The 16,572-nt window shown below is 37.6% G+C and overlaps 1 protein-coding gene across 4 annotated transcripts in view; it reads left to right on the top strand.

Moving 5' to 3' along the window:
• Positions 1-16,572, top strand: part of MBOAT2 (membrane bound glycerophospholipid O-acyltransferase 2) — a 110,143-nt gene that overhangs the window by 83,715 nt on the left and 9,856 nt on the right. For all 4 annotated transcript variants that reach the window (XM_071741865.1, XM_071741864.1, XM_071741866.1 and 1 more), the window contains 3 exons: positions 5,099-5,291; positions 8,276-8,379; positions 8,725-8,789. In XM_071741865.1, the coding sequence (XP_071597966.1) occupies positions 5,099-5,291; positions 8,276-8,379; positions 8,725-8,789 (362 nt within the window). The remainder of the gene's footprint in view (positions 1-5,098; positions 5,292-8,275; positions 8,380-8,724; positions 8,790-16,572) is intronic.

The raw sequence follows: 16,572 nt of genomic DNA, 5'->3' as shown, positions 1-16,572 counted from the left end.
CTGACAGAGAGTGCTTCCCCAGCAGTTGTGTGTTCTTCACCAACTCTCATCCTTTAAATGTGAATGAGGGCTCTTTTCAGCTTCCGTTTTGTCCCTCTGGTGTGGGTGCAGTAACTTGCACCACAGGAATGTAAAAACTGGCTGGAGGATGATAACACTTCAGAGTGTTCTACATGTTGTCAAAGCACCTGAGTCATATAAGTGTTCTGTGGAGCAAATAGGAAGAGCAAAGCACACAGGAGAATTCCTTACATAGATTGGCCTCTCATAGTCTGTAGTCTGCGTTGATGTGTTGTACTGACAAAGGTTTTTCAACATTGTTTTGGCTTGGTAAAGGCATCACATCTTATGTACTAAGATCCTATTTCTGCAGGAAAATATGTAGACAATTTATTGCAAATAAGATGGAACTAAGCAAGCCTGCCAGCATTAGTGCTTCTGGACATAAATCTGCTGATTGCCTGGTAGGACTTCCTACCTTTTTACCATATAATCTTGTTAGTGATCTGAACACAGTCAATAGAAATAAATGTAAATTTATAATGGATTCTTCTTTCAGGTAAGTGTTTTTTCTTCAAATGAATTGCTTTTAAAATGCTTGGAAGTTTTTGCGATTTATGCTGCATTAGCTTTTGACATAAAAATAAAAAGCTGTCTTTGCTGTTGATACTTCATCTCAGCACTGGTGTTAGAGAAATCTGACTTCATTTTATAGCACCAGTGAGTATTGTGTGCTTTTGAAGATGATATAATTTCACTACATTTGCTGCATCAATTAAAATAGTCATTGTCTTGTTCTAGAAGAATGCTTAAATACCATTAACTCGTTCCTTGATTCTTGTGTTATTATTTCAAGAAGAATAAATTATTAGGTAACTCAAAAAAAAAATTAAAATGCATAGGGGATCAGCAAATGTTAATGAAGTAAATGAAAACCACAACAAAAAACCTTTAGATGAGTTACAGTAAATTTCATTTCTTGTTAAATATAATTACGTAACCAAAGTAGTACATGCCAGCCTCTTCCTCTATACTATACTATCTGTTGACTGCATGATATCAACTTGGTTTAGTATTTTTTTGCTGTGTTGATTGCATGTTAAATAAATCAAGTCAGCATATTAAAACCTATTTCTTATATTCCTCCTGTTGTGCCTTTTTGCAAGCTATCAATTGTTGGTGCTCAAAATGGTGTCAACTCTCAGAAATTAATATCTGTCTTTGTAAGTTTCTTTTTATTATGGTTACCATTAAAATACAAAATTCCTGCCAGCGGATACCTGCTTTCTTTCTTATTATGCAGCCTCTTCCTACACGTTGTAAAGGTTTGCTTAATTACCAATTTTTATTTTATTTTTTTTAATTTGAGGTGCTAGCCCTCCCCAAAGTAATATACTTTAATATAGCTCAATATTATATTGAGATCTTTATTGATTTTATTAATCAACCAAGAACAAGTTCATTCAAATAATTTTTTAAATGTTTCTTTTCGGCTTTTCTGTATGCTTTTATGTTTGTTTACACAGTAATTTATTTAGAAAATGCCTGAGTTCAGTAAGTGTTTCACCCATATTTGTTCAATTAGAAAGCTATTTCTGAACTCTGTTCTCTGACTCTGGGTATCTAGCTTTCAATCTAATTATATTCCTATCTAATTATGCATGTTTTGTTTTGTCCTGACACTGTCTTCTAGCTTAAGTACATTTTTCCCTTGCCAGTGTTGAGTATAGTAGCTATTTTCGTACAGGTATGCCCAGTTTTTGTTCATAAAAAACATGTGACTTTCTACTAGAACTTCCTACCTTTTGTGTTGTAAAATAAATTGTATATTTTACTTCATATGAGGTCAAAGTTAGCCTGCAAGTTATGATCTTCTAATTCCTTAACAGAACAGTTATTTTGATATGTTGAAAACCTTAAAGAATGAATGAAATTAAGCTTCAGATTCCTAAATTAGTTACTTCATCCTGGTGAAAACATTCATCCTGTGATTGTGCAATCCAGTGTTTACCCATTTATGCCTTGATAAAGAAGCTTGTATTAGTAACCTAATTAATCAGTAGAAAGTAAATTAATGTTTTACGAAATTAATTTCTGTAGGTAATTGAACTACAGATTATTTTAATTTCAGGTGAGGACTTCTATTTCTGTATGAAAACTTGAGTGCTGTGTCAGGCTCAAGTTTAATACTCGGTCAAGGCCTATCAAGTGATAAACTCTTGCTTACTGTGGTGGGTCCTGGCTGTGGGTTCTGGGTCCTTTGCTAACATGCATTGCCCTACATTTTGGTCTGATTCAAACAATTTGATACAGCCTAAAAACTGGCTTGTTTGTCTAATTGGACTTACCAGAAGGAAAAAGAGCAAATAACTGATGCCAAGGTGAGAGGACATAGCAGAACTGATGCTTTGCATTTGCCTCCTGTGCTTGGATTGTCCTTCAGAAATTTTGCTTAAACCAGTCCTTAAACTGCAGCTCCCAGTCCTTCTAGAAGCAGAAGGTTGTCTTCATCACTTTTTTTTTTGCAAAGGATATTAATATCCCTGATAGTGAACCCATTAAGCTGTCTTATTGTGCTTTGTTGTGGTTCTGGGATGTCTTTAAAATAAAAATAAAAAATCTTGCTGCTTCTGAATGTAGTTATGCTTATCCCTATACCTCAATATAGCTGCAAAATAATTCTATAGAAATAGAGAATTTAATAAATAAAAACCATTTTCCTGCTTCAGTACTTTTTCTACAACTGCAGTTTAGTTTTTATAAGTACAGTTTATTGCAAAGCCCTATTTGAGATAATTATTTTTTCTTAAGATAAATTTTGTTGATTCTCTGCTCTTCCTTAAAGGAAGGTCTCTTACCTCCACAAGTTAAAAACTTCCAAATAGGTACTAAGCAAAGAGGTACTGCCTCATCCCTGGAAGTGTTGAAGGCCAGGTTGGAGGAGCTTTGAGCAATGTGGTTTAGTGGGAGCTGTCCCTGGGCGTGCAGGGGTCTGGAACTACATGATCTTTAAGGTTCCATGTAACACAAACCATTCTATGGTTCTATTATATTTTGGGGTGAATATGGAGATTAATGATTTATATTTACCAACAGAAAAACTGGTAAATGGAGGTAGTGGCAAAAAGCAGGCCTTTAAACAGAGAGCAATTATTTATAAATTGACAAAACATACTTAATACATTGTAGAGACCTTCAGATGGAAAACACCTATTTTATATGTTGATGCTTATGTTTTTGGTTTCATGCAAAGGCTACCAGCCCATAAATACTGTTTGCTAAATTGAAGATGGGCTTTTAGTTATAGTTTAGACTTTGCAACTTTAATCTTTGCAACTGTCTTTGAAAATTTGGTATGATACCTTTTGATATTAACAAATATCTAACTTTCGCATGCATCCAATATTGAATACCAAAATTAAAGATTTGTTACTGTTAATAATTGATTTTATTAACATGAATTTATATTTAAATTCCTGAAGTAGTTAAACTAACTGAATGTTCCCTCTGTTCTCGCAGAGAAAGAAAGGGAACACTTCTAGAAAGTTAATGCCCTCTACATTGAACTTCTGTAATAGAATAAAATACTGAAATGTAGTTAGTTTATTAGAGGACAAATAGAAACAAATAATTAAACACTAGCTTTAGCTGTTAACAGGTAGCTGCCTCCTGAATTTCTTTAATTAGCTGCGTTTTCTGATCCTCTCTGAAATATCAGCTGAGGTGAGCCATATGAAATATGTGCAATATCCAAAGTTACCCTCACCTACTTATATTTTTTTCCACTCAAATTTTTATTAAAGTTGTGCCAACTCTTACACCTGTGTGACTGGGTGAATCTCTGATACTCTGTGTGTCTCAAAGGAAGCAGTGGTTACATTTGGGCACTGAAAGCTCCGTTCTGAATCATGGAACAGGATTACTCTTTATTTTAAACCTAGACATGTCAAGCTGCACTCTTAATTAAAGCAGGACATTATCATTAAAAGTTTGGGCAGGTATGAACAGAAAAAGGATTCTAATTGTCTTCTTGCTCTGATGCTTCAAAGAAAAATAGCTAGATTGTTTCCTTGCCAAGTTTAGTGTCTCTGGGATGGTAATATAAATTATAACTGTAATGGTAAAATTTAAATATCAAGAGTATTTAGTCAGAACTTGAAAATTTTAATTTAATTAATATTAAATTTAATACATTTAAATTAACTAAGTCTCAAACTTCTTTTTTGTAGGTGCTTAATTACTGTGTAACTTTAAAAACTTAAACAGAACATGGTATCTGCCCTTGGGATGTGTATCAGACTGGTGACTTACAGCAGTCAATGTCATGCATTATTACTCTCTGTATTTTATAATGGAACCTTAGAAATGTTTTCCTAAAATACATACTCTTTAGTTTGGTGGTTCTAGGGACACTGAATTTTCACAAAATCTGAGTCCAGGTCCTGTACATGTCTGTGAGTCTGACCCCTCATAGTTTGATCACTCCATTTGGGAAAACAGCTGAGGTATAGAACTATATAGAACTAAGGTATTTTGATTGAAAATTCATAAATTATTTCAATATTTTAGTTGGTTTGAAATTGGTAACAGAGATGATGGATTTAGTGGGTAGGACAGCAATTGAACAACTGCATTATACCAAAGATTCCCAAAAACTAATGGAGGTTTTGCCATTGTTTTTGGAATCTGTGCAGTTATTGTACTCATCCAAAATAATATGAGTTATGATATAATGTCTTAACATCTTACTGGCTTTAGTAATTTCACAATCGAATAAAAAAAGAAAAAAAAAAAAGGGGGGGGGGTTGCAAAAGGTGTTCCCTTTATTTAAAAGGGGTTTTGGAGCCTCGCTGTAGTCATACTGGATTTGCTGTGTTTGCCATAAGAAGTGGTGGTCACAGTTTAGTCAAGATAACAATATTCCTTGAACCTCTTTAAAATGTTACCAATTATTCTATAGTTGGTAGTATATAGTACTGAAAAAATTGGCATATATATACATCTTTTTTAGGGAAGGAAGATTATAACTTGGCTTTGTTTCTGGATGATTAACATTAACAAATGAAGCTTACCAAGTCTCCCATTTTAAACTTTTCAGATAGCCGTGGCACAGAAACTCTTAATCTGTGGACTGTCCTTACTCTTCCACATGACTATTACAAAAACTTTGCCTGTGGAATACAACATTGATGATAACTTCAGAGCCACAGCATCATGGCCTGTAAGGCTCTTCTACCTGTACGTGTCTCTAATGGCTGCCAGACCCAAGTATTACTTTGCATGGACTTTAGGTAAGTATGCATATTTTTTAAAAATATAAGAAAGTGTATATATTGAGTTTCATTTGAGATGCTGCACGCTAAGCCTGTATTTAAAAGTGACAGTGCCCTCTTGAGGCTTTATGACAACATTATTACATTTAAGTATTATTAGGTATTGCTGAAGTATATTGAATGGTGTTTCTCTTTTTGAGAACAAACCTTACCATAAATCTAAGCAAAATGTTGTGACAGTGTTGCAAATGAGATCATGATTTCCTGAACAAGTCTGAGTGAAGCGTAAGGGGTTTTGGAAAGCGTTTTAATGAGCAATGACTTTTTCATTTTAAAAAAATTGTAGTCTGATGTACAATCCCTGATTATTTATTTTTTTTTTACTTTTGCTTTTTTTGATACCTTGATTTCTGGCATATCAGAAAAGTTATTGTAAGCCTCCTTCTTTGGTAAGTTGCCTGCAATTTGCTTGGTGTTACTCAAGCATGAAGGAAAAATTAGTATATTGAAATTAAGCTGTATGATAGTGTTGTTAATATTAGATGGCATTTACAGTAGCATTTCCAGAATTTGGTGGGTGACACTTCAGTTTTAGTCTTTATTTACTTCATTTACTAATAGTTCTAATGACCCTAATGGTATCCCATCTAATTGGACAAGACCCATAATCACTCATTTATGACACTGAATAGATAATATAAAGAGTGTTTTGCCTTTCACTTCATGTACTGTTGAAGAAAACATCATGTACAAATGCAAAATGCTGTATTTATGTAACCTGACATCTTGAAAGTGGCTCACAAAACAGATTTCATCAGCTTCCTCCTCTTACCCAGTTTTACATATTTGTTTCATGATTCTTTTGAGAGAGAAACTGTGGGAAACAATGCAATAAAGAAAGCTTTAGTGCAGCAGAACAGCGTGACTCATTTACAGCTGCTGGTTTCATTCCTGGTCAATGAATGAAGTGCTTTTAGCTTGGCTGGATATAGTAATTCTGGGGTTTGTTGTGGAATGAAATAATTTTGAATATTTTGCTTTTATGCACCAGTATCATTGTCTGTAAAGAGTAGGAGTAATCTGAAAAATTAATAATATAATAATATTCATTGGGGTTTTTTTTTCTGTAATACTTTAGATGGATTTCTCTTTATGCACTTGGTAGTGGTGTAGAGCTAGCACTCCTTTCATAAAATGCTGAAGAATATAAACTGTATCAACTCCTTACTTTTATTTTGCTAAGCAGCTTTTTCAATCTTCCTTCTACTTTACTTTGTCTAAACTTCAAATGGTGTGAGTAGAATGTGAAGGGACCTTAAAGATTTACTGGATGGTATGCTTCTGAGCTGTACATCACTATTCTTTTGCACAAGGAAAAAAGAAGATCTGTTGATAAAATGGTTTGCTTAAAATGAATACTTACCAAAATACAAGTTGATAAAATGGGTACTTACTCTCTGTACTGTAGCTAAAGAGATTGTGGAGCTTATGTTTTTGGCTGTTTCTAATTGAGTGTTACATCATTGTCTAATATTTGAAGTTGGCATCAGCAAGTCATGCCAGATGTATAGCAGTCAATTTCATTGCTTTCAAATATATTTCTTAAAAATTGGTATTGATGAGTATCTCCCAGACTGTGGTAAGTACGTGAACTTCAGGAAAGGAACTGCTTCAGTCAGTTGTTTCCTTTGGTTTCCAAATACAGGGGATTAATATGTTGAAAAAGTTGCTAAGAAGAAAGGAAAATGCTGGAGAGTTTAATTTCTCTTACATGTTACTAAGTAAATTCTTCTTAGTATTGTATCACACACTGAACAGTTTATCTTGCCCTCTTAGCTGTAACTTAAAAGCTGACAATCTAATTACTGGTTTGTATGTATTCTGAGCTAATAGAGAAAGCTCAACCTATGTACTTTGAGAATTAAGATCTATATTGCTTCTGTAGAGACTTTTGTGTATCTTGCATCCAATTCCTCAGGACTTCTCTGAACTGGAAGAAGGGCCCAGTCAGTCATTAATCCATGCAAGTGGATGTGTGCTTGGGTTCATGCCTCATAGATGTGTGTCCATGTTTGGATGCATGCAACCAATCACCTGGCTCAACAGAGTCAATATTTGCAAAAAAATTCATTTACCTTAGCAGGCCATCCTAATTTGAGAAATAGAGCTAAGGGAATTTTACTGTATGAGCCAGCAAAGCTGAGTCAAAGGTGAAGACTGAAAGCAAAGCTGTGTTCACACTGAGTTCTCTTGTCTTTTCCTGCACAGTCCAGTTGATGGTAGCAGCTTCTACTCAGAGTCCAATATTGTTTGCTTTGAACTGTTTGACCTTTGACATGTGTTGCTGTGTCTTCACATTCAGAAGTGGTGTTAGCAGTGGCCTCGTGCCACTCGTGGAAATCTGGCAAACTGCACTGCTTAGTAAATTACTCTATTATTCTTTTGCACTATTCTCTTGCACTGCTCTGTGTGGTGTTGTTTATTTGTACCTGTTTGAAATGAATTGTGCAATTTTATCTTTCTGCTTTAAACATCACTGTTACTGTATAATGAAGACCAAAGGAACATATCTGAGTGAGACACTGCTACCCTTACAGTCAGCTACTCTTTCCTGGTCTTGATGTATCTAATAGAGTTTATTCTTCTGTCAAGCAAGTTGAAGTTGGAGAAATGACAGAGGGGGGGACATCTATACTGTGAAGTCCATAGTGTTTCCTTTCATTTTTTTGCTTTAGTGAAAGTTTTTAATTGAGAGTCAGTGCATTGCTTGGGTTATTTTCTATTTGTTTAAGACTCTAATACAGTATTTAAAAAAAAATTTTTTAAAGTATTTTAAAAATACTCAAAAAATTAAATTATATTAAATTTAAAAATAAATATTAAAACTAAATGGGTATGTAGCCTTTGAAATGCAATATTCAGAATAAACTATGTGTTGTGTGATGCACAATTTGTAATATAGGCAGTTTATAATTAATTTGTTTCTTTTTGTTTCATTGCAGCAGATGCAATAAACAATGCAGCAGGGTTTGGTTTTAGTGGCTATGATAAAAATGGTGTTACACATTGGGATCTAATATCAAATCTGAGAATCCAGCAAATAGAGGTTTGTTCATGTTTCTTTCAAATAAAATATGTGCCCATGTAGGTAGCTGCTTGTAATTTCAGTAACTTTTCCTATGCATTTTGTTCCTCAAGATAATGAGTAATATGTTCTAATTCGGAAATTGTGTTCACACCCTTAGGAAAGAATGGAAAATAGTCTGTTTTAAATATGTTCTGTTTGTCAGTTGACTTACAAAATATTTTGTGGTTTTAAGTAATTGAGTAAATACCTTCCTTGTTCAACTCATCACAAAGTAGGGTGGATGATATTATGATTTATATGTCATAATTCTGAAAGACTTGGTAATATAATTATGGAAATAAAATTTTTGTGTTTTCTTTTCAGTTTTCCACGAGTTTCAAGATGTTTCTTGATAACTGGAATATCCAAACAGCACTTTGGCTTAAAAGGTATTTATTTTTTAAAGGAAGGCTTTTCACCAATGAAGTTTTTTACATAAATGTCTTTGAAGGTGATATAACATTTAAAGCTAAACCCCAGAAAAAGGTACAGTTGTTCAGCAATTGCATGGGGCATTCTTCTTGAATTAAAGCCTCTGAATTTAGCACTTCTGTCTTAGTGTAAACTGTAAGGTAATGATTGAAATGATTTCTTCACTGGTCATAGGGAACCTGAAAGTATTAATCTTTGGAAGTTTTTCTTTTTTCCCCCTCTTGGTATTCAAAGGAGTGTATGTTGCTGAGAACAGCAAACAAAATGCACATCTTTGGCTGCCAGCCTGCAGAAAGCAGTGTTTTTTTCCTCATCTGGGAAATAGGTGTAATGCTTTTACTGCTTCTCTGTAGTAATTAGAAAGTAAAAAGTGTCTCTATATATAGATGATCTTTTATAAATAGGTGCAAGTTTTCATTGAGACCCATTCATTGAGTGATCTTGGGATCATTCAGAGGACGTAATCTCTTATTCTAGGGTGTCTGGCAACAGAAGGTTGCTTCCCTCAAATTTCTTTATAGTGTGTTCTTCCTCAATATCTTCCCTAAATATTTTTCTAGCCAAATTAAAAACAGAAATTAAAATTGGTGTTAATTTTTGGTTGAGAGAGCCAAATTGGTTGAGAGAGTAGCCAAATGATGTTGGCCTGAGGGAAGACTTAACCATCTGATACCCCTTGACTGGATTAAGGTGAAATGACACTCAAGGTTTGTATTTGAACATAAGATTTCATTAGAACTGTGGAAGGAATAAAAGCTGAGACTTTTATTTTATAAGCTCAGGCTGGGCAGTCATAAAGCCTGATTATTTAGATCACAAAAGTCACAATACATGTATGTTCAAGCTTCATAACCTGAGAAAAAAAACTGTGGTTACCTAATGATTTTAGGAAAGAGAGGAAGCAAGAGAGTAGGAGAAGAAAAGCTGAGATAGATAACAGAAAATCACCTGTCCTGGATCTGGCATTGGGCCATCCAACAGGAAAGGGTTGGTGTCAAAGGAACTCCCAGACCCAGCAGTGCAGCCCCTAATGTTATGGGCTTGTTTCACTTTGTAAGAGTGGTTGAGACATAGCAGATGGAACACACAGAGCAGATCTCCACCCACTTTGCTCCTCAGTCCTTATCTCTATTGTGTGCAGGCTCTAGACCATATGCTGGCCATTTCCATGGGCATTGGACAGTCTCTTTGGAATGCTCACAAGGAGCATGTGTTGGGGGGCAAGGCTTACAGTGCTGTTTCACACCACTTCCCAGAATACATCTCCTGAGGTCTGGTCCCTGACAAGAATGATTAAGCTCAATTTAAGAATAATTAATTGGTCTTAAGGTTTTAAGAACAATGGTATAAGAATCTTTGCGGGTAGTCAAAATACACCCTGTTTCTGTTATTGTGGAAGGGAGAAGTGTGGGTGATTGTCTTAAAAGTTTGTAGAAAGTAAGAGATTGTTTTAATCATTATATACGAGGCATAAATATTGGCCCAGAGCATGTATTATATAACCAATAATTTGGTTAGTTGCAATATTTAAATAGAGCACAAGCTCATAGACTACTTTAAACATCCACTTTTAATATCTCACTTGTGTATCATTTATGGAGGTATCTAGGATACTGGACATTTATCTCGCATGAAATGCAGAAATACCAGGTGTCACATTCATAGCAGCATTCATTCTGGTTTTTTCTGATACTATTAAAAGAAGAACTGAACTTAAACCCTGATTGTGTGTAAAAGCAAACACTTTGTAGAAACACATAACAATCTACAGATCATTAAGAAGTCTTAAGAGATGTTTAATTTAGATCACAAAATACAGCAGTTCAAAGGAATTATTGTTACAGGCATGCAAGTTAAAATGCATATTTCCATAGCAGCATATATCAACAATATATATCATGGTAATTTTTCCTGACTAAAGAAGCTGTTGCATTCACCTTCATCCTGTTTATTCTTTTTTCCTAGGAAAACATCTAAGTCCATTTGTCTTTGGTCATGTTTGCAAAACCTCTGTGTTTCAGGCGGCTCTCTTCTGGTTTCTTTCCAAACTGTGTCATCCTACAGTGGTTGTAGGACTTATGCTAGGACCTTCAAGGTCTTTCCTTGGCTTGTTAAAGGAAGAGTTTATTGCTTTGAGTGAACTAATTACCTTTTTTCTTTAGATAACTATTGTTAACACATTACAGTATTACTTCTGTCTTTTTTTTTTTTTTTTTTTCAGCAGCAATCTAGTGTTGATTCATGCTCAGCTGATACTCAGTGTTTCATACTGTTGATTCATATTCACACTCAGCTGGGTTTCTTCAGTGATGTTAAATGTATGGGTACTGTTTTGTATCTTCCAGTTTTGTAAATGTTCTAGATTTTGGACTTCATCTTGTTGATTTCAGAACACTATTCAAGTTGGCTAAGATAATTTTGGATTCTATTGCTCTATCTGTTAAGAAAACAATGCCAATTTCCTTCATTCCTTCACACACACACACACACAAATTAAAAAAAAAAAAAGGGGGGGGGGGGGGGGGAGGAAAGACAAGGTAGAAAAATACACTTCTCTGTCTACTGCACAAGTAGTAGTAAAAGGATAGAACCAGACCAAGAGGAGTACCTTGCTGAACATGCACATTCCCACTGTTAGAGCAACTAATAGGTAACCTGAACCACCCATATTTGAATAGATTTTCTTAGCCTATTGTGATGACCATATTTCCTTGGTTTCCTCTTAGGAAGTTAAGTGAAGTATTTAAACACAATTTATTATTGGCAAATCTGTGGAGGAGTTTTTAAGCTTACTTTTAACTTTTGAAACTGAAGCCTAACAATTGTTTTTCTAGTTATATATCTTGCCTGCCTTGCACTGATATAGTTGAAATTTAATTAGTGAATTTAGGTATTTTGCTAGCTCCTGAATGCAGAAAAAATCTGCTTAAAGCAGTTTAAACCAAATAAAGATTGAAGCCATTTATCAATTTATTAACATGACCTAATTAATAATGAGTCAGTGAAATACACATTCAGAATTAATATCTGTAGTAGAACAGATAATGTTTTGTAAGTGCTTAATGCCCTGATGTAATAACCAAATTTCTAAACACTATCCTGTAACTAAACCCAAAGAATTTAAAAAAAAAATAAAAAATACATGCAAAAAAATACATGCACACACATAGTTGTATACAAGCCACAGCTCACTCCCAAGGATGTGTGGGTCACAGAACCACAGCTCCTTATGGGTGTGTGGGCCCCCTTGCTTGTATGTGCTGCTGCCTGTAGGAGATGTGGGTGCTCCAGCTCTGTGGGACCCCCTGGTTCACATGCTGATTAGGGAAGCACACCAGGAGTTCAGGTGCTCATGAGTGGTAGGGATGGGCTGTTGCTCCCTGGATACTGCACTGAGAGTCCCCTCCCTGGGTGCAGGCTTCTCTGTCTTCAGGAAGGATTCTCTGCTTTGGCCAAGACAGAGGTCATGGTGCTGGTGGGGCAACATTAGGCAATGCCAGACCAGGTTTTGATGACTAGTATTTTGCTCCAAGGCATCTCCCTGATGTGCTAAAATTTTTTCTAGTGCTTTTTCCTAGGTTTTTTTCCTGTATGCCTGTTTCGAAGGGGGCACATCTCAGATGCCTCTGTGCAAACACACAAAGCATAGGGAATAAACAAGAGGAGTTACACATTTGCCTGCCTTCAGGGTTTTGTCATTGGTATCACCGAGATGGGGTGGGATGGCTCCTATGACTGGAATGTGGGGATGGCTGGATAGAAACTGTTTAGGAAGGACAGGAAAGGCAAAAGATGAGGGGGTGTCACTCTCTACATCTGTGACCAGCTGGAGTCCATGGAGCTCTTCCTGGGGGTGGATGAGCTCACAGAGACCCAATGAGTAACAATTAAAGGTAAGTCAGGGCAAAGTGATATCATAGTAGGAGTCTGCTACAGGCCACCCGTCCAGGATGACCAAGTGGATAAGGACCTTTTTAGACAGATAGGAGGTGCTTTGCACTTGTAAGCCATGGTCTTCACAGGAGACTTTAATCACCCTGACATCTGCTAGAGGGACAACACAGCAAAGCACCAGAATTCCAGAAAGTTCCTTGAGTGCATTGATGACAACTTCCTCCTCCAAATGATACGGGAACCAACTAGAAAAGAAGCTTTGCTAGACCTTGTTCTCACCAACAGAGACAGGCTGGTGAGCAATGTAAAAAATTAATAGGAGGCCAGGCTGCAGTGACCATAACACTGGAGAATTCAAGACCCTTAGGGCACCGAGGAAAGTGCAAAGTAAGCTAATGGCACCTGATTTTAAAAGGGCAGACTTTAGTCTCTTCAAGGATCTGCTTAATAGGGTAGAATGGGGTAAAGCCCTGGATGGGAAAGGAGCCCAGGAAAGCTTGTCTGTATTCAAGGATCACCTCCTGCATGCCCAGGACCAATGTGTCCCAATGAAGAGGAAGGAAGGCAGGAGTGTCAGGAGGCTGGTGTGGATGAGCAAGGAACTCCTGGACACACTTAAGGGCATAAACAAAGTTTACAGAGGATGGAAGCAGGGATGGATACCAGCGGAGAAGTACAGAGAAGTAGTCAGAGAAGCAAGAGATCAGATTAGGAAAGCAAAAGCACAGAAAGAATTGGATCTGGCAAGGGGGGGCTAAGGACAACAGGAAAAATTCTGTAGGCATTCCAATAATAAGAGGAAGACTAGGGAAAATGTGGGCCCACTCCAGAAGAAAATGGGAGAGCTGGTCACCCAAGATGGAGAGAAGGCCAAGATACCCAATGACTACTTTGCCTCTGTCTTCACTGGCAAGGACTCTGGTCACACCCCCCCATGTTGTAGAAGCTGAAGGCAGGAACTGGGAATAGGAAGATCCTCCCACTATAGATGAAGAGCAGATTTGAGACCACCTAAAGAATGTGAAGGTGAACAAGTCCATGGGACCTCATCAGATTCACCCATGGCTCCTGAAAGAACTGGTGGATGACGTTGCGAAACCACTGGTCCATCATATTTGAAAAGTCATGACAGTCTGGGGAAGTCCCCGCTGACTGGGAAAGGGGAAATTGTTTTCAAAAATGGAAAAAAAGATGACCCGGGGCACTACAGGCCAGTCAGTCTCTCTGTGCCTGGCAAGATCATGGAGCAGATCCTCCTGAAGGCTCTGTAAGGCAAGCAGATAACAAAAGGGTGATTGGTGACAGCCAACACGGCTTCACTAGGGGCAAGTCCTGCCTGACTACTTTGGTGGCCTTTTACAGTGGGGTCACAGCCCCTGTGGACAGAGGCAGAGCAACAGATGTCACCTACCTGGACCTGTGCAAAGCGTTCAGCACTGTCCCACACAACGTTCTGATCTCCGAACTGGAACACTATGGATTCGATGGATGGACCACTGGATAAGGAGCTGGCTGGCTGGTTGCACCCAAAGAGTTGTGATCAATGGCTCAGTGTCCAAATGGAGATGTGTGACGAGTGGTGTCCCTCAAGGGTTGGTACTCAGAGCAGTGCTGTTGTGGTGTGGTGAAGTGTGGTGACTTCACCACAAACTGTGTGGTGAAGTGTGGTGACTTCACCACAAACTGTGTGGTGAAGTCAACATGCTGGAGGGAAGGGTTGGAATCCAGAGGGACCTTGGCAGGCTTGAGAAGTGGGCTTGTGCAAACTGCATCAAGTTCAACAAGGCCAAGTGCAAGGTTCTGCAGCTGGGTCGAGGCAATCCCATGCACAGGTACTGGACAGCCCTGAGGAGAAGGACTTGGGGGAGAGGGTGGTCCAGAAGCTCAACATGAGCCATCAGTGTGTGCTTGCAGCCCAGAAAGCCAACCAGGTCCTGGGCTGCATCGAAGATGCAGATGGCTGACACACACATGGCTGAGGGAAGTGATTCTCCCCCTCTCTTCTGCTCTTGTGAGACCCCACCTGGAGTGCTGTGTCCAGTTCTGGAGTCCCCAACAAAAGAAGGACATAAAGGTCCTGAAACTTATCCAGAGGAGAGCCACTAAAATGATCAGAGGGCTGGAGCACCTCCCCTATGGAGACAGGCTAAAGAAGTGGGGGTTGTTCAGCCTAGAGAAGAGGAGGCTGTGAGGTGACCTTGTAGCAACTTTCCAATATCTGAAGGGGGCCTACAAGAAATCTGGGGTAGGGCTCTCTACATGGGTGTGTAGTGAGACGACAAAAGGCAGTGGTTTGAAACTTGTAGAGGAGAGATTTAGGTTAGATATTAAAAAGAAATTATTTAATTTGAGGGTGGTCAGACAGTGGCCCAGGTTGCCCAAGGAAATTGTGGCTGCCCCCTCCCTGGAAGTGCTCAAGGCCAGATAGGATGGAGCTTTGTGCAGCCTGGTCTGGTAGGAGGTGTCCCTGCCCATCCAGGGGGGTTGGATCTAGATGAGCTTTAAGGTGCCATGCTATGATTTTGTGATTTTCTATTTACTAGGCTGACACCTTTGTTTCAAAGGTCTCATTGAAATTCCTTGGTTACGATTTAGTTTGACCATAGTTACTTTCCTCTTTCAGATGATCTATTGTGGACAATATACCTGTCCTCAGATAGTTTTTGTGTATTACATATCCATGCATCTGCCCCCTCCTCAGGCCATTACTCAGTTCATTACTCAGGCCCTTGGTAAGGGGAAAGGGCTCTACTGGTACCCTCCACTGAGGACCTCACAAGACAAAATTACCACATCCCTTTGACTGGAATCAATTAAAGTAGCAAAATACGTTTTTTATCTTTCCTTATTCAGATCCTGTATATTTACCTTCTGCTCTGTAACATGGCTATCATTTGGTCTCAGCAGTTTCTGTATATACAGAAGTTGCAGTAGTTACATTAGCAATGAATGTTTTGGCCCTCTGTATCATTAGCTTGTCTTCTTCTTTGATTAATAGATATGCACTCTTTTCTCTCTGTTGCTTGCTGTGTGTTTATAAAACCTTTTTACATATTGGTTTCTATGGCCTTTTTTTTAGTTGAAACTCATTTTTGTACAGTAGCCTTAGGTTTGTTTTTATGCATGGTTGTGCTGTTTATTTTCACTTCATGTTAGTGTGCATCTGTTTCCATATTTCCTATTGCTTTTTGGTTTTCAGATCATTAAAGAACTTTTGATGAAGCCATGTCAGGACCTTACCATGTTTCCTATCATTCTTCCACATCATGATGGTTTGTCATTGTGCCATTTAATGTTGTTGTCTGGAAACTACTTTTCTTAGATTCTTATTTCCCTTCTTCCCTCTAGAATTCCTTATTAGAGGACCTTGCCTAGTCATCCATTCTTAAATAGCAGAATTCAGCATTCTCCTTTTTTGATATTCTCACATCCCTAGAGTCATTAATTATAATTTCATCATCATGCTTACCTAATTGCCATACAAGACACATTTTCTACTGTAATCTCTATTACTCAAAACTGAAGTTAGTTATTACTTTATCCCTTCTCCTATAAGCTGTTTTTGTTTCATGAAAAATACACATCTGACTCATTGCAAGAGGTTGTGAGATAGTCTGTGCCTTTCAGTGTAGATTTTCAACCACATTTTTGGGTGGCCTAAGATCCATTAACACCAACACCTATCTTAGGATCCTTCTGTATCACCTAATTATAAATAAGTACCATGTGATGGCACTGAGCACAGGTTAGCATTGAGGGGTTAAATGAGGAGCCATGAACAGCTTTATTTTCTGGAAGTCATAATATAGGGGCAACATTCTTGAATAGTAATAAACTATGGTTCCA

Source organism: Heliangelus exortis, chromosome 3 (genome assembly GCF_036169615.1).
Source record: "Heliangelus exortis chromosome 3, bHelExo1.hap1, whole genome shotgun sequence".
NCBI classification, from domain to species: Eukaryota; Metazoa; Chordata; class Aves; order Apodiformes; family Trochilidae; genus Heliangelus; species Heliangelus exortis.
This window is presented reverse-complemented; position numbering and strand designations above follow the sequence as displayed.